General features: G+C 33.1%; 1 protein-coding gene across 25 annotated transcripts in view; it reads left to right on the forward strand.

The window, feature by feature from the left end:
* Nucleotides 1-18,677, forward strand: part of chl1a (cell adhesion molecule L1-like a) — a 163,462-nt gene extending 144,785 nt beyond the window's left edge. For 15 of the 25 annotated variants that reach the window (XM_073938600.1, XM_073938605.1, XM_073938603.1 and 12 more), the window contains 5 exons: nucleotides 1,563-1,670; nucleotides 4,758-4,916; nucleotides 7,972-8,097; nucleotides 10,832-10,904; nucleotides 17,587-18,468. In XM_073938600.1, the coding sequence (XP_073794701.1) occupies nucleotides 1,563-1,670; nucleotides 4,758-4,916; nucleotides 7,972-8,097; nucleotides 10,832-10,904; nucleotides 17,587-17,797 (677 nt within the window). In that variant the 3' untranslated portion in view covers nucleotides 17,798-18,468. Of the gene's footprint in view, nucleotides 1-1,562; nucleotides 1,671-4,757; nucleotides 4,917-7,971; nucleotides 8,098-10,831; nucleotides 11,076-17,586 lie in introns of all 25 variants that reach the window. The other 10 variants (XM_073938617.1, XM_073938615.1, XM_073938616.1 and 7 more) reach the window with 4 other exon arrangements.
* Nucleotides 18,678-18,945: the final 268 nt, after the last annotated feature.

The raw sequence follows: 18,945 nt of genomic DNA on the forward strand, positions 1-18,945 counted from the left end.
GGGCAGGCTGGCAAGGATCAGGATTGGAAACACGACAGGACAAGACTTCAAACAACACGTAATGACAAACAAAATGAAAGACACGAGTACACGATGAATGAAAACACTCACCGTGCACTCACACATGCAGCGTGCATGTTTCATCCCAGCGCCGACCAAAACTGAAACCAACTAGACTGAGACACTGGGAATGAAACACCACTGTGCAGACAGATGAAAACACAAACACGAGTACAAGAGCGCGCGCGTCCGAGGCACGCAGAGCCCGCGCGGCCGCATTAAGCGGGAGCGCGCACACTCTGCGTACACCCACGACGGCACGCGCGCACACACAGAGAAACACAATGACAAAAACAGGACGAGACAGAGCTAGTGTCTGAGCTCTGCCACCAAGACAAGAACTACAAATCTGCCACATTATGTACCACAACTCCATACATGCACACCACTCACAAACACCAGTTTCAAATTCCGGTGATAAGCACACACACAGCGAGAGGATCAACACAAACTGATTACATGGACTTTAAATACTACACACATACATTTGTGGGATGTGCAACTCCATTGTCAGCGTCTCGGTGTGTGACACCCTCAGTATTTTTTCTATTGAGTTTAGCAAATTTGATTAATTTATTTCATTTTAAAAATAATAATAATCTAGCGAACAAGATCAATATAAAGCCAAGCCTTATGTCTCAAACCATCTTTTTTTATGTAATATTACACCAGTATTATAATATAATATTTATGTATGTAGTATATTATTCTGTAAACAAATATCATTACAGTCATCATTTAAAACTGTAAATCTAAGGTAAAATTCTCTCTTTTAGCAAACCATTAACTATGAAATAAGCCTTAATAAACCCCTAATATGCTGCTTATTAATAGTTATGCAGTAGTTATGTCTATGTACTGGAATTAGTAATGCAAATGAAGATCATGGACAGCAGTCAATATCTTAATAATTTGCAGGTAATAAGTCACTAGTTAATAGTAAGACTTTAGTCCCTAAATTAAAGTAAACATATATTATGTAGTCTAAAAAACTAAAATATTTATGTCTGACAACCCCATTTGCTCAAACAGAGATCATGCCCTTCAATTTCCTTCAATAGATAAAACAAAAAAGTATTACAGTATATAAAAGATTGGCACCACTTTATTTTAATGTACAATTCACATTATTATGTATCATATTATTAACTAACCATAAACATAAACAGGCTATTATTGGGGATTAGTATTAGTATTAATTATTGGAATTAGGTAGGATTAGTTATGTTTAAGATCATGCTTTATAAGTGCTAAAACACAGTTAATATTATAATAATGAACATATAATAAGCCAGTAGTTATACGAATTGTGATTTAAACTACAGAGTTACTAAAATTGATTTCATGTTGGCTTAAATGTTTTTATTTACAGTAGATGACACATTTTTTTTCTATCATTGCTCATTCCTGGCTATTGGTGTATGGGTTTCTTTTTCAGGAGCTAAAACTTTTGAAAGTCTTCCCTGTATTGTTCTATCTTGTTTTCTTTGTATTTCTCTCAGTCGTGCTCAACGTATCGACCTTTGTAAGAGACACTTCTGCAAGAATCAGCTGGAGAACCAGAGGAGAGCATTCAGATTCACAGCTCTATGTTGCTATAATGAACCACCGTAAGATTCTCACTCCTCAAACCGCTTTGTTATGGTCCAGTTTTTACAACACTGAGGAATTTTAGAAAAAATAACCTTTAGGCCTGCAAATGAGAACTGTTTTGTTAATTTGTTTATTATTTCTGGCATACTTCTTGGATTCAGTTGTTATTTAGCATTTTGATCAATGTGCAGATTTAGATCTGTATTATAAACTATATAGAGTTGAAGGCAAAACTATTATTAGCAAAATGGTAATTCTTTTAACATAGTTTCCCAAGTGCTGTGTGACGGGGAGATTTTTTAAACAACTTTTTAATCATAATTGTTTTAATAACTGAAGAGTTCACACTCTAAAAAATATTGTTTAGACAAAAAAAATAATAAAAATGAACGCAACAGTTTGCATTAATATATTGAATTTACGACAACATCTAACAAAATGAAGTTCAGACAACAAACTTTATTATGTTAGCCAAATATTTTCTTCTTCAATCAGAGGCATTTTAAAAAGCAAAAACCTTAAATATATAAGTTGAGTACTCAAAAAAATGTTGTTTCAATTATTTTTTTCATTTTAAAATTGAAAACAAATCCAGTGCTATGTACTTGATTACATGCACATTTTCAAGTTTAGAACCCCAAATAAATAAAGTAGCCGAATTTTTTTTTTTTTCGAATTTACTGTTCATGCTTGTAAGAAATACATTTAACAACATTTTTGTTTTTCTGTATTTTTTATTTGTATTAAACCACAGGTTTTCCTTGTTTTACAAAACAAAAACATGTACTGTCCCATATTATCAGTGTAAAAAATAACAAAAAAACATCAGTGTGTGGACTTAAAAATACAAAACAACTCCATTAGTGTGAGTTATCAACCCAATTTATTTGGGTTGCTATAAGTTAAATACTGTTTTAAAGCAACTGACAGACATAGTTACCTTTAAATTAGCTGCATTTTTAAATTGATGTAATTATCAATATTTTCCTGTTTTGAAAACTTAATAAAATTATTCTGGCAACTTAAAAAAAATATTTAAAGTTTATTTTAAATCTAATCAGCATTTTAGGATTTTTAAGTTACAATAATGTATTGAACTATGCAGTGGTAACAGACCTCTTGAGTTATTTTTTAGAGTGCAGATGCAAAAACCTCTAAGTGCTGTCTGAAATTTTCTTCTAAATTGAGTATTTTCTCAGCCTCCATTGTTTATGTTCAGTTATTTCACTTTAAAAGCAATGCAAACAACCTTTTTTTTGTCATACTTGTGGATTTACTGAACATAAAGACAGGAGCTTGCGAAAAATGCTTATTGTAGAAGAACATTTCAGATGGCATTTAAAGCACTATTCAACTAATTACTTATAACTAATTTTCCTTGTCTTTCCATGATGACAAGATATTATATTTTACTATTTATTTCCCATGATACTAATATTGAGCTTAAAATTGCATTTAAAGGCTAAACTGGGTTAATTAGGAAAACTCTACAAGATAGGTTAATTGAATAAATCATTTTGTAATAATAGTTTTGTAGACAATGAAAAAAAAAATCTTAATAATAGGAAATACTCTGAACATGTTTCTACTCTTGTAAACAGCACTTGGGAAATATTTAAAACATAATTAAAATTTAGCAGGAAGGCTATTTATTTTGTCTCCATCTGTATATTTTTTTGTGATTGCTCATACTATATTTTTAGTAACACCTTACAATAAGGTTGTGTTTGTTAATGTTGGATAATGTATTTATCAACATGATCAAACAATGAACAATACATTTATTGCAGTAGTCATTCCTCTTTGGTAATGTTAGTTAACGGAAATAAAGATGTTCATTGTTTGTTCATGTCAATGCGCTGTGCATTAACACACGTCATAGCAATATATGTATTTTATGTAAATAAATGCTATAAATTATTAATAATTAATAATTCATGTTAGTAAATACACAGAATAATATTAACTAATGTAACCTTATTGTATAGTGTGACCATGTATACACTGTAAAACCCAACAGTGAATAACAAAATTTTAAAAAGTCAGTTTAAAAAAAAAAAAATGACTTTGACTTAATGAAAAAGAGTTATGGTAAATCAAAAAATGATAATATTAAGCAGAACTCAAACCTAATGAGTTAGCTATGAAATTATATATATATATATATATATATATATATATATATATATATATATATAAAGATGTATTTTAGTTTTTCTGGTCACACTATATGTTGATGGTTGGTTTGTTGAGTTTAAGTTACATTGCATCTACATGTCAACTAATTCTCATTAGATTATAAATAGACTATTAGGTTGAGGTTGGGGTTAGGGTTAGTGTAAGTTGACAAGTACTTTCAAAGTTTCTAATTGTCAGTTAAATGTCTGTTTAGCAGTATCACCAGATATTAAGCAGACAGTTTACTAATACTCAAATGGCCCATCAAAATAAAGTGTTCCCATTTCTCTTTATGCAAAAATAAAAAATAATGAATAAATAAAATAAAAATATAAATAAAATTATTAACTAAATGATTTTAAAATTGAACTTTCATGTATTTTCAAATTTATTAAAACAGCTTTTGAAATGGTATGAGATGCAGTAAAATACCATTTACTGGTCAGCCAATTCGAATGTTATCACTTGATTGAATGGATGTTATCAGTGGTAATCATAGATATGGGCCAGTAGGGGCCTTCTGGATCATCTATCCACATAGTTAATCAGCTATAGATCGCATACGGCTGTGGCCAGAAGTTAACGATAATTAATTATATTATTTACAAATTTTTCCATTAATTGTATTTTAATAATGTCTACCCCAAACCCTAAACCCAAACGTCACAGTAATGTAAAAACAGATCTGGATCTGGAGTCTTCTCTATTTGCTAATTAATCATGTGGGTGGATGATAACAGCCCTCTGAGCCTACCAGTAGTGTTGACTATATTTGTCTTTAAAAAGTTTTATTTGCTGCCCTAATGCCAATCTTTCTTTATCAACTTTTCTAACCTTTCAAAGAATCACTTTACTCTATCATAGGCATCAGCTCTTTCTGCTGGGTTGTGGGCTAATGCTGTCTGGATATGCGGTTATTCCTCCAGGTGATGGTATCTGGCAGCTTTCAGAGGCTTTAAATACATCTAAAGGTTTCCATCTGGTTGAAGGACTCAGCCCAGGAACTGTGTACACAGTCCGGCTGCAGGCTTCACGCAGGGTTGGTGTCCCTAGCATTTTTGAAGAGGTTTTCAAGACCAGGAAAGGTGAGAAGTGAGAGAATTCAGCCTGTAGAGCAGCATTAGAGGTATCGCTGACATAGCACTGCACCTGATAGTCTTCCTGTGGCTGCATTAGCACTGTGGGCATTTAGAGAAACTTCTCCCATTCCATTGAGCAAGCTAGTTTTTAAATATTATACATCACTTTTATAGGTTTATAAATTACACTATAAAAAAATCAGAGAGAATCTGTGAAATTAGAACTTTAGTATAAAATATGATAGGAACATTTTAGCCTTCAAGGGACAAACTTGACTTGACTTTACTTTAAAACAATGAGTAAACCTATTGCCTTAAATGCGACAAGTTGACTTTACTTAAAGTGAGTGAACCTCTTGTAATTTGTTGACTCAATGTTTCGAATTTTGTACGTAGTTCATTTACTTAATAATTTTAATTAAAGTGAACTTATCAGCTTAAAAGCAAAAAATAAATAAATAATAAATCATTGTATTGATGCAATTTTAATGTTAGTTTCTGCTTCACAGGTTTGTATCAGATTATCATTTGAACAATACAGGGTGTAAATTATAATATACAATTTAAATTCTAATATACAATATGAAACAGATGTAGCCTGTGTGAATGTTTGTTTGTTAAATGTTTCTGTTAGATTAGTCAATAAAGTTTAATTATGCATAAATAAATGTGCCTGTGCACATTAATGAATCTAATGCCTTAAACTTTGATTATGTTACCCTACATAAAGTTTTTTTTTTTTTTTTTAATAGCAATAGCCATAGTTGAACTAAATGTTCCATTAAAACAATCACTGCGTGATTCATTTGTTCGCATTTAAAGAATCTATTCATTTGAAGTTCCTTCAAATAATCTCTAATTCACTTTGAGCTACATATATCAGTGTTAGATTACGGTTAATGCAAAACTGTGTAGAGCCACGGCCCTCCAGGAGTTGAGTGTAAGAACCATAATATTTACACTACCCGTCAAAAGGTTAGGATCAGTAGGATTTTTAATTGTTTTAAAATGAGCTCACCAAGATTGCATTTATTTTTAATTTTTAATTTAAAATTTTTTAATTTTTAATTTTAATTTTAAACTAATTTTTAATTTACTGTGAATAAAAGAAATCACATTATGGGGTATTTTAACAGTTAAATCTTCAATATACAATTATGAAATATTTCATTGAAACTAGATTGTAAAAACTTACACATTTCTCAATATACATGTGAAAAAAACATGTAAAGCCCCTCCTGTTTTCAAACTAATAGTCTTGGATAAATGGTATGCATAGCACAAGCATATTGATGCATATTAATGATCCCTTGTGGATCGTCAGAGTCAGTGTTTTATTCTGTTTGGCCTTGTTTTCACCAGGAACAATGCTGTTTGAGGATATGCCATTTTCAAGTACTCAACTCTTATTACTAAAGTACAGTCTTATGCAGAAATTTGGGTACCCCTCTGTGGCTGCATAATAATATGCACTTTCTTTATAAGAGAAGATCACAGTAAAATGCCATTCGATTTCTAGAGAAAGCTAGATAATGTCATGTTTTTTATTTATTTTTTTTTTCAGAAAGAAATACATAGTGTGTAGTATGAGTAGCAGCACAGATGCAACCAATCATGAAAAAAGATATTTAAAATAGCTGATTGCTAGTTGTGCTTCACTTTATTGTGAACCTGAAAGTAGCAACATGGAAACATCAAAATAACTTCCTAATGACATCAACATGAATTAGGAGAAGTATTCAAAAAGCTATGGTTTAAAGTCTCTATCTACACAGTCAGAAATATAGTAAGAAAATGGAAGGCCACAAAAACAGTTTTTGTGAAAGAAGAATGTGCTAGACCAAGAAAAATATCTGAAAAGCAAAGGTGAATAATGGTTAGTATGGTCACAGACAACCCACAGACCACATCCAAAGAGCTCCAGGAACATCTTGCTGCTAATGATGTCATTGTAGATCATGTCACAATCCAGTGCACTCTTCACAAAGAACAGCTCAATGGAAGGTGATGCAGAAAAAAACTTTTCTGCATTATGTCATTGAGAAGAGTCCATTTTGGAAAAAATATGCTGTGGACAGATGTCACAACCATATGCTCTTTGCATGGTGAAAAATGAACAACATTCCAGGAGAAGAAACTGCTCCCTACTGTAAAATATGGTAGAGGGTTCATCATGCTGTGCGGATGTGTGACAAGCACAGTTACTAGAAACCTTGTCAGAGTTAAAGGTTGCATAGATTCCTACCAGTATAAGCAGATTTTTAAGAACAATGTTCTGAAATCAGTCAAGAGGCTGAAGTTACTCCGGGATTAGATGTTTTAGCAAGACAATGACCCAAAGCACAGTTCTAGATTTACCAAGGAATTCATGCTCAGACATGATACAATTTTCAAGAATGGCCATGCCAGTCCCTAGACTTGAACATCACCGAAAATCTATGAATTGATTTGAAAAGGCTGTTCATGCTCAGCACCCATCAAATCAGACTGAACTGGAGAAATTGGGCAGAAAGGAATTATCCAAAATGCCTTAAGCAAGAATCCAGGGACTTATTCTTAACTATAAGAAGCATCTACAGGCTGTTATTTCAGCAAAAGGTGGCTGTACAAAAGATTGATGTCATTATTCTGTTGGGGTGCCCAAAAATTTGCACCTGTCTGTTTTTGTTAGGACTTAAATTACATTGAATCTGTCGATTAAATAAATGTTATGTCACAACTCAAATGTTGCTTTTTCCCTAGGGTATGAAATATACCCAAATGAAATAGCTGATTTGAAAGGCCAGCAGCCTATAGCTTGTAACTATGAAAATTAGCATAGGTGGCCAAACTAAACTTTATACTGTACATATTTTATTCAATTTTAAATAGTCCCCTTTGTTTTTTTTGTTTTTTCTTTTGTTTTTTTTTTTACATTAATTGCTTTTATATATAAATATGCCATTAAAGGCATGACTGGTCTTCTATACCAACTGTAATTTTTTATATTTTCAAACTGACACCAGTGTGATTTTTCATGAATTGCAATTTTCCAAAGACTAACTCTCCTTTGTCCTTGCAGCTTCTAGCAGACAAGAGATGGGATCTCAGGAGTGGTTTGTGGGGATGATGTGCGCGGTGGCTTTGCTAACTCTGCTTGTCCTCATCGGCTGTTTTGTGCTCAAGAACAAAGGTGGCAAATACGCAGGTAAGACACAGACAGCTTTAGAGGTCACACAGCCTCCCACAGCCACTGCTAAACTCTCAGCATCTACAACTGAGCTTGGTGCTTTTGTAAATGTTGTGTTGTGTGGGTCTGTATGTCACTGAGAACTACAGACTTACTTCTAGCTGTGTTGAACAGATATCCTGAGATCAGTGAGCTTTATTGCCATGCAGTCCTCACCCTCTCCTATTGCGATCTTACTATGCATTGCTGTTGAAGAAAACAATCAGAAATGCAGTTAATGGATCTAATTGGGGAACTTCTTGACCTGATTACTATGGCACATTTTTACATAAATTAAATACTAGGAAAATTCTAATAATGTGCATTTATTAAATTTAATTTATCATGTTTTCCCACTACTGGGTCATGGCTGGAAATGCATCCGCTGTGTAAAGCATATGCCAAAGTAGTTGGCGGTTTATTCCTCTGTGGCCACTCTGATAAATGAAGGAATAGATTGAAGAAATAGGAATACACAAACGAATGAATGAATCTATTTAGTTTTTTAAACAAGTATCAATACTTGTTAACATTAAATCTTTCTATCTAGGATTTTTGTTTGGTCTAAACATTATTATTTGCAGTCCAGTAATTATATAACCCTTACCCTATATAAATATACATATATATTTATATATATGTTAACATTAAATCTTTCTATCTAGGATTTTTGTTTGGTCTAAACATTATTATTTGCAGTCCAGTAATTATATAACCCTTACCCTATATATATATATATATATATATATATATATATATATATATATATATATATATATATATATATATATATATATATATATATATATATATATATATATATATATATATATTTATATATATATATATAAATAATCAATTTCACCAAAGAGAGCTAATAATTCAACTGTATGTGCATATATATATATATATATATATATATATATATATATATATATATATATATATATATATATATATATATATATATATATATATATATATATATACTGTATATATACTGTATATGCACATACAGTTGAATTATTAGCTCTTTGGTGAAATTGGTTGGTTAATTTTTTTTTTATATATATATATATATATATATATATATATATTTTCCAAGTGCTGTTTAAAGGAGCAAGTTTTAACCAAATTTTTTGTAAGAATAAATATAAAAAAAAAGAAAAAAAAAGAAAAAAAAACGTAATTAATTGTGCAGAAACATGCTTACATGCTTGTGTAATTTAAACTACTATACAATTTGTGTCAATATCCAATCTTAGGGGCACCTACAGTATGATGACAATCATGTTTTGTAAGCTGTTTGGACAGAACTGTGTAGGTATAGTGTGTCCACTGACATATTGGTTCGCTACGTAGTTGACAATCCCCTACACCTCCCTCTACCCCAAACCCATCCATCACAGTAGCATGGGCGTTACCTTAGTGGGCAGTAGTTGACGATTGCCTACACCTCCCTCTACCCTTAACCCAACTGTCACAGTAGCATGAGCATTACCTTGGTGGACAGTAGTTGACGATCGCCTACACCTTCCTCTACCCTAAACCCAACCATCACAGTAGCATGGGAGTTATTTTAGTGGGTAGTAGTTGGCTATTGCCTACACCTCTCTCTACCCTAAACCCAACCATCACAGTAGCATGAGCATTTCCTTTGTGGGCAGAAGTTGATAATCGCCTATACCTTCCCAACAGTCCCAACCCAAGCGTCACAGTAGCATGGGCGTTACTTTGGTTGACCGTAGTTTACGATCGCCTACACCCTCCTTCCCATTTTGAAGCTCACCGCAAAGTGACATAGAAGTGCGGTTTCCCCACCAGTGAATTGATTGAAAGCCAGTTAAATGTCTGCTGAAGGACTGTTTAATGTCAGTATCTACAGATTTTAACTAGACAGTGTACTAATACTCAATTGGACCATCAAAATAAAATAAATCAAAATCATAATCAAAATAAAGTGCCGTTAACATCTCCTTCAAATAATAAAAAAATAAATAATGTGCTGATTTTATTAAGGACTGTTGCTGAGTTACCAAGCTGGGGACTAGGAAACAGTGTGGTGTGTAGCATTGCGTTTGCAGCAGCAAGGGTATGACAGCAAAGTTCTTGATTATTATGCTGCCATGAGAGTATAGTTCTTTGACACACTGACCTAGATAATAGCAACTTTTAACTTTCCATTGGTCTTAGTATGGTATAACTACAGAATAGAATTTTGAAACTTTTTTTTTTTATTTGAGTGATATGCTAATGTTCTAATCCAATTTTATGATGTATTCTAAGCTAAGCAAAAAAAATGCTTCTGCCAGACCCAGAAATCAGCTGAATGGCTAAAAAAATCTGTAAAACTAAACTGTTTAACACTGTGGTGAGTCATACACAGCAGTTTATCAGAAACGCAGTCAGAGTCCTAGATGCTTTCACAGAACAAATCACAAAATAATCTTCTAAACCTGTGAATATAAAGTATTGAATGTTTACACACCTTGTTCACGAACACAATTAGATATCAATAGGATCTCTTTTGAATCACAACAGTGTCCCTTTTGAAATGATATCAAGGCTGGAAATTTCAAAAGCAATTGAGAAAAATCAGTAAACAAAGCAAAGTGCTCTGCTTGAATGTTGTAGTTTCACTAAAATCAATTGCCTGAAAAATAATACATTAAAATAAACATCTCTCTATATTTTGTTTTTTTTGTCATGGCAGTAAAGGAAAAGGAGAACATTCCAGCTGATCCTGAATCTCATGGCATGGATGAAGAAACACCCTGTGAATACAGGTCAGAGAGCCATATTTTTATGTTATAGATCTCACAACTTGCTCTTCATCTCACTGAGTTGCTGTAACATTAATGCCTTTATCTTGTGTAAACAAACTCTGCATGCATGCCATTTACTTCGGAGCCTCATGGAAAGCACTGAACTGACTCTGTGTGCTCACTAGCCTACAGGTAGAGAACGACAAATTTGTTTAGCTCAAAAAGATCTTTAGTGCTGTGTTATGTGGTTATAGTTGTAGTATTGTATTGTGCTTCAAACGAATAGTTTAAACATTACAAATTTGTCATCATTTGTTGAACATCCACTTATTCAAAACATGTTGGAGTTTATTTTCTTCTACCACCTACATTTTATTGAATATATTATAATAGAAAAAATGTAAATATTATAGAATTATATTTGATATATTTAGAAATATATGAATGCATTAGAATATAATAGAAATCTATTAAAATGTAATAAATAAGAGTAATACATATTTTAAAAAATATATGACTTTAGATTTTAGTGTAAAGTTTGTCATGTGTGTATATATATATATATATATATATATATATATATATATATATATATATATATATATATGTATATATATATATATATATATATATATATATATATATATATATATATATATATATATATATATATATATATATCTATGAAGTTTGTCACGTATATATATATATATATATATATATATATATATATATATATATATATATATATATATATATATATATATATACATATATATAATAGAAACTTTTATATAAACAGAGTAAAGTCATATTAAATTATTTTTTAAGGATCATTTTTGTAAGATGGTTCTCAACTATGATTCAAATAGTAAATATGTCCTCATCATCATACTAGAATGATTTCTTAAGGTGACACTGAACGATGAAATGATGCTGAAAATACAGTTTTGACAAGATGAAAATTTTAAAAATTTTTAACTATATTAAAATATTAAAAAGTTCTTTAAAAAAAGTTCTTTAAGCATTTTACAATGCACTTCCTGACACTTATTTTTACCAAAATAAAAAATGATCATGCCTTGATTTTTAATTATTTAAGTAGGACAGTAAGGTCTGAATTTGCTTAGACAAGCATCTTGTCACTTAACGGAAATAATGTACAGTATGGAAAATAAAGTCATGGTGCAGTGGAAAAATGTCTAGTGACTGGTCTGGCCAATCCTGGAGCACCTTGACTTTCATTGCCATTAGGAACTTTGATGTGGAGCCTGAAGTATGAGAAGGAGCGCTATCCTGCTGAAGAATTTGCCCTCTACTGTAGTTTGTAATGTTATGGGAAGCACAAATGTCTTGATACCTCAGGCTGTCGATGTTGCCATCCATTCTGCAGATCACTCGTACACCACCATACTGAATGTAACAACAAACCATGATTTTTCCTTCACCAAACCTGACTGATTTCTGTGAGAATCTTGGATCCATGCGAGTTCCAATAGGTGTTCTGCAGTTTTTGTGATTATTGGGATGAAGTTCAACAGATGATTCATCTGAAAAATCTACCTTCTGCCACTTTTCCAAATGATCAACTAGAAGTTATTATTTGACGCTCTTCCTTGCTTGGTGAGCTTAAGATTTGAAAACATTTTAAAATCATCACTATTAAAGAGCCAATAATCACAAATGGCTGGAAAGCTTTTAGCCATTTTGCTAAGCAATCATTTGAATGCTTTTCACCTTATTTTTCTATGCACATATGCATATATATATATATATATATATATATACCATGAAATACTAGCTAAAATATCAAGCATTATAAAAAGCAGATTTGTCTACACCCAAAAGAATGACAGCAGTATATAAAATCTGTCAATCTGTAATGTAAAAAAATAAGGTGGATGAAAGGTGTAATGTTGAACCAACATTATCATCCTATCAATCCATGAGTCTGACACTGTGTCACAAGCAAATTCACAGCAACCAGTAGCACATTAAACGGCATGTGTAGAAAACAGACCAGAGGCGAGCAGTTAACTTGTATTCTTGCATATGGAGAAGCTGAAATCCGTAAATGCGTTTCCATCTCATTACGCTTCGACACAGAGATGCTGCTTTTATTCCTCCCTCAGGAAAGAAGTGCAGCTTCAGCAGAGGTTTGGAGTGTGATCTGTACGCTGGCCTTGTTTGGGGAGTTACGCTCCAACATCTGCTATCTGATAGAGAAGAGCGTCCCGGAGCAGCTGTGGAGCCTCAGAGGCTTTCAAAACTGCATTACTCTGCCTTACACAAGGAGGCTACTGATTTATTACTCTGCTGGGAATAGAAGAGCTGGTTTATCCTGTTATGCCATTGATGGCATTTGACATGATATAGTGGGCTGAATACAGGGATTGTAAGATCTTATAGACAACCACAGGAATTTACTAATACTAGCTGAGGGAAGACTTTTAGATCGGCCTGCATTTAAAATATTGTTGTTTTTTTTAGTTATCTTATGCTCCCCATAGATGCTTGATTAAAAATGCTTAGTATTATGAAATAGAATTATGAATCAAAATCTTTATTGTGTGATGTATTCAGTTTATTTTGAAATCATTTTAATATGATTTGCTGCTCAAATGGTGCGTCTTTGCTTTACAATTATTATTATTTTTTTAACTTTACTTTACAGTTTATTTTTCAAATAGCTTCTAACACCAACTCTCTAGTGCCACCACTTGTCCAAATGTGCACATATGTTTATGCTAATAACTTTTGATTCAATGTTTTCTCCCTCTGATGATCTCTAGGCTCATGTTGATTCAAATAAACACCAAATAATAATAATACTAATAATAATAATAATAATAATAATAGTTATTATTAATAATAATAGTTTATTATAAACTAAATAGTTTATTTAGTTTAAAAACTACTTTTTTAACTTAGGCTATTTTTCCAATTTTGACCAATGGGTTTAGATTATCTTAGTTATGACATTCAAATTGATTAGTCAAACTACTCTCAAATAAAATATAATTTTTTAAATAAATTTATACATTTTCGGAAGACTGAAGTTGTACGATTTCATACGAATTAGGCACGAAACTGACAAAACATAAAATACATTTTCTTGTGAGATAAGGCTGATTTCACCAAGTAGGAAATATTCCTGGAGTAACATTTATGTTGATCCTAGAACAAAATTCCAGTCAGCCAATCAGAATTATAAATGTTTACCAATAATGTTAAGTTTAGGCTTACGGTGAGGTTTATGCACTTCTACATAATTGTTGTCCAACTATTATTTTCCTCTGACTTTGGGAAACAGCTATGGTTGCGGTAGGGAATAGGAATAGGTGGATTTAATTTTCAAGAAAAAATAGAAAAGATGCTAATCCAGGATCGCATCATACTTGGCAAAATCATGATGTGCACGTAATGATAGCCGTGAACAAAGTTTTGCATAGTGCCACCTTGTGTTCAAGAGATGGACAAATATATTCTATATTTTTTGCTTCTAGCTCCTTAACGCTTTTGCCAAAATTCCTAAAACTGGTCTCATTAAATTCAAAGCGGCATACTGAATTAAGTGAAATCCAGTTTCCCCATGATTGTCATTTGAATTTTGTCCAAAAATACTATTTTATGCAAACACACACTGCATCTTAAATGGTGCACGATACACTCTGTACTTGTGCATTATGTACTTATACACTCATACAGCATAGTATATGAATTTAGTTTCTCAATTGGAACACTAACATTTTTTTTTTATTTAGCAGATATTCAAACCATTGCCAAATTAGTGAAATACATTACAAGCTACCAAATAGTACCCGCCATGAGTATAACCTCATTCACAATCGGGAGGTAGAATGATCACTCTCATGGGAGAATTTTGCATTCACAATCTAAAAAAAATGTAATGTAACACAATGCAATATTTACATAGCACGTTATTCGTATATGGCCATACACCTGCTTCACAGTCATGAGGGGGTCTCTCCACACCACCACCAGTGTGTAGCATTCACTTGGATGATGCGACGGCAGCCACAGGACAACGGTGTCAGTGCGCTCACCACACACCAGCTATAGGGGGAGTGGAGAGACAAGGATAAAGCCAATTCAGTGGATGGAGATGATTGGGAGGCCATGATAGTTAAGGGGTGAGAGAGAATTTGGCAAGGGCAAAAAAAAAATTATATAATACAGTGCCCGATAGCTCCACCCCTTCTGCTACTTGAGCAAAACTGCGGCCGTTGAATGTGTGAAGTGTCCAACATTCCACACTTATTTTTAATAACTGATTTAGTGCATCAACCGGGTAATTAAAGTGCACTTATGCTTTTTAGAATAAAAAGAATATTTGACTGTCAGTGCGCTATTTAATACTATGCAAAATTTGTAGTATGCGATTTGGAATGCACATACATTGATATATCTTTACAAAACTCATTATGCATCTTCAACACATGCCCTGAAAGTAAACAATATGTTTTAGAGCAGCACCAATTTGTAGCTAAAGTTTTTAAAAATATATATTTAAGTGGCTATCAACTCTTGGAAAGTTCCCCTTATTGTGATGTGACTGATCTTGGTTTAATCCTTAGGTCCTGCCGACGTCATTGATATCAATTATGCCACAATCAAACAAACAATTTGATCTTCTACAATTTGATTTTCTTTTTGCAAAAAAATTGTAATGTTGTATTGATAGGCAAAACTGTTTCTGTTTACTGCATCCTTAAATGTGCTAGCACAACATCTAAGACTTTATCTCTGCAACACTTTAGATATTGAAACCACATTTTAGGCTTTACACATACATTTGATAACAGTCCCACCTATGGGTCAAGTGTTACAAATCATCCAGGACCATTAAAATTTACATATTTGCCATACTGTCAAAAAGTTATAGAATGACTCAATTGGCAAAGTGTTTTTTGTTTACTGCATTGGCAAATGTGCTGGCATGATGCCAAACTGCACTAAGGCCTTATCATTGAAATGCATAAACATATTAACACCAAACTTTTGGTGTCACTGTCACCTTACTATGACTTCGTTTACATGGACATCAGTAATCAAATTATTTGCCTTAATCTGAACAAGACAATATTATGATTAAGATGTTTACAAGAGCCGCTTTTTGGATGTTCCTTTCATGATCCCGTTTCACATGTTATAGCACATAGTGGGATTAAAGTCATTGCGCCACCAGGCTATCGACATTTCTTCCAGAGTTTCATGTTCGGATGTTTATTCTTATTTTGTTGACTTTAACCTCAGTTTGGCACTTTCACTTTCATTCAGGAACATTTCATGCCATTTCATGATTTTGGATGAAGTATGAACTGCTGAAAGAGTGTTGTTTTAATGGAATTTGATAGCATACACCGTATGGGGGGAAAAGCCCTCTATTTTGTGATGCAGGTGTCTGTGGTCCTTCACTGACTCGGTAGGTGCAGAGAATAGCGTCAAACAGCTGTGTGTGTATAGACTATCCTGTCGCAAAATTCTACACTATGGTAATAGTTTGATTAAGGTGTTTACATGTCTGTACAGCACTTCAGTAATGTTTAGATTTCTGTTTAGTTTGATTATGACCTTAATCAGATTAAATTAATCAAAAATCAATGTTTACATAGTAAACTCTTAATCAGCCTATTGTCTTAATCGTAATAAAATCAGATGATATTTTGATTCTGATATTTTGAGTAAAATAACCTTAAACTGTCTTCAGCTATTCGTTGTTCTACTTCTTGGTCTGATGCTCCCTGCCAAACTTGCTTCTCCCTCTGGACTTGCTTGGTCCTTTAATGGCTGCTTGCAGCTTCAGTATATTTTTAAATTGGAGTTATTTTAAACCATAGTCCTCTCTTTAACATGTTACCATTTTTAAACAGTATTTTACTGGATTTTTTATGATATTTAACCAGAGCCTTAAAAAAACAACTTGATTGATACAAGATTGATAATATCTCTGTATAAATATATAATGGAAAAGTATTATTTGTACTAATTAATTGGCAAAGGCATGCGTTTTCTGAATATATTTAGCAGATGATGCAATGTTGTATGACGGTATAATGGAAAGATATATTCTATCGAGGTTTTATTTGCACTAATTAATTGGTGAAGGCATGTGTTTTCTGTTCATGCTAATATTTTATAAGAGATGATGCAATGCTGCAGCGTGAAAAGTTCTCCTGTGGTCAGCAGGACTATTATTTCTAAAAATAAAAGAGGACAAATGTCAGTTTATCCTAATAAATGTTCTGTCTGGATGCATTTTATCGCTCTCGCCAAGATTGTGGCATCTCATAGTAATTGGGAGCTTACGAGGTGACCCCCTGTCTCTTTACAGACACCTGCTTGCTGGCAGTCTGCCTGCTCTCAAATTGGCAGCTAATTTTGGTTTGTCCCATCATTCCTCAGGGACTAAAGTAACCTGACAGGCTGTTTGTCTACAGGCACACAAAGCATCTCTTAAGTCGGCGGCTGCTGTGACCGGTGCTCTGCAATTTTCTATCTCTTTAGTTTTGAGAACTGCCATCAGGCCTTGAAACCTTTGCAATTAGTAATTAGCAGAAAGCAGTGATTGCATCCTTCCCCTACAACCCCTCCTTGCTCGCTCTGTCTGCCAGCCTCGACTAGTATCATATTCTTAGTCACTCAGCGCCGAATTTGACTCATTTGTTTTGTCGTTTGACAGTGACAATGATGAGAAGCCGCTGAAGAGCAGCCAGCAATTGTTCCGAGACGCCACAGAGGATGATCGCAGTGAGGATAGCTCTGAGATATCAGAGGATGATGACTGCGAGTTCAATGAAGATGGGTCATTCATTGGTGAATACTCTGGGTACATGCGCAGGACGTCCACGGAGGTCAACGGATTGAATGGACATACCCCAGGAACTTCTTAACAGTGGCCCAATTTTATGAACTTTTTAAACAATTCAACAGTAAGAAAGGTTTTGTTTGAATGGTGTGCCATGAATGTGCCTATGCTTCTGCGTGATTGGGCCAGTTTTTCTACAGTATTAATATGAAGGTTGAAAATTTATGATTCTGCGCAACACAAAACAACTGTTTCAAAACTTTGAGTTTTTTAAGCAAAACTTTTATGCTACTTTTTCCATTCCATTAAAAAAAATCTTCATCAAATGTCGGGTAAATAAGTGTAACCACTCTGATTTTGCTCTACTATTAGCAGGATTGGAACTAGTGCTTCCACCATGGCAGGTTCATTAAAAAGGATGTTAAAGACTGCAGCCTTAAGCATTAAACATTAGCACATCTTTTGACTCCAGGAATCCGTTCTTCTTACATGGATTACTCAATTAGATGGATTTTCTTACTGATGTTTTGACACGATCAAACCATTCTCCTGTGGTCAGCAGGACTATCATTTCTAAAATTAATAGAGGACAAAGGTCAGTTTATCCTAATAAATGTTCCATCTGTATGTATTTTATTGGATGACAATTTATGATTCTGAGCAACACAAAACTGTTTAAAATCTTTGAGTTTTTTTAGCAAAACGCTCATGCTACTTTTTTCTATTGTACAAAATAAATGGTCACTAAATGCCGGGTACACAAGTGTAACCGCTCTGCTTCTGCTCAGCCATGAGTGGATTGGAACTTGTGCTTCTGATATGACAGGTCCACTTATAATGGTTAAAGAATGCAGCCTTTAGCACATCTTTTGAGTCCAGGAATCCGTTCTTCATACATGGAATACTCAATTAAATTGATTTGGTTATTGATTTGACAGGATCAGCAGGACTATAATTTAAAAAAATTTAAAAAAGGAAAAATGTCAGTTTATCCAAATAAATGTTCCATCTGGATGTATTTTATTCCGTGACAATTTATGATTTTGAGCAACATAAAATAACTGTTTCAAAAAAAACTTTTTTTTTTTTTTTTTTTTTTTAGCAAAACTTTCATTCTAGTTTTTTCATTATATAAAACAAATGGTGACTAAAGTGCGAGCAAATAAGTGTAACTGCTCTGCTCTGCTATGAGCTGGGTTAGAAATACTTCCCAAACAACGACATAACTCACAG

Source organism: Danio rerio, chromosome 23 (genome assembly GCF_049306965.1).
Source record: "Danio rerio strain Tuebingen ecotype United States chromosome 23, GRCz12tu, whole genome shotgun sequence".
In the NCBI taxonomy this organism is placed as follows: Eukaryota; Metazoa; Chordata; class Actinopteri; order Cypriniformes; family Danionidae; genus Danio; species Danio rerio.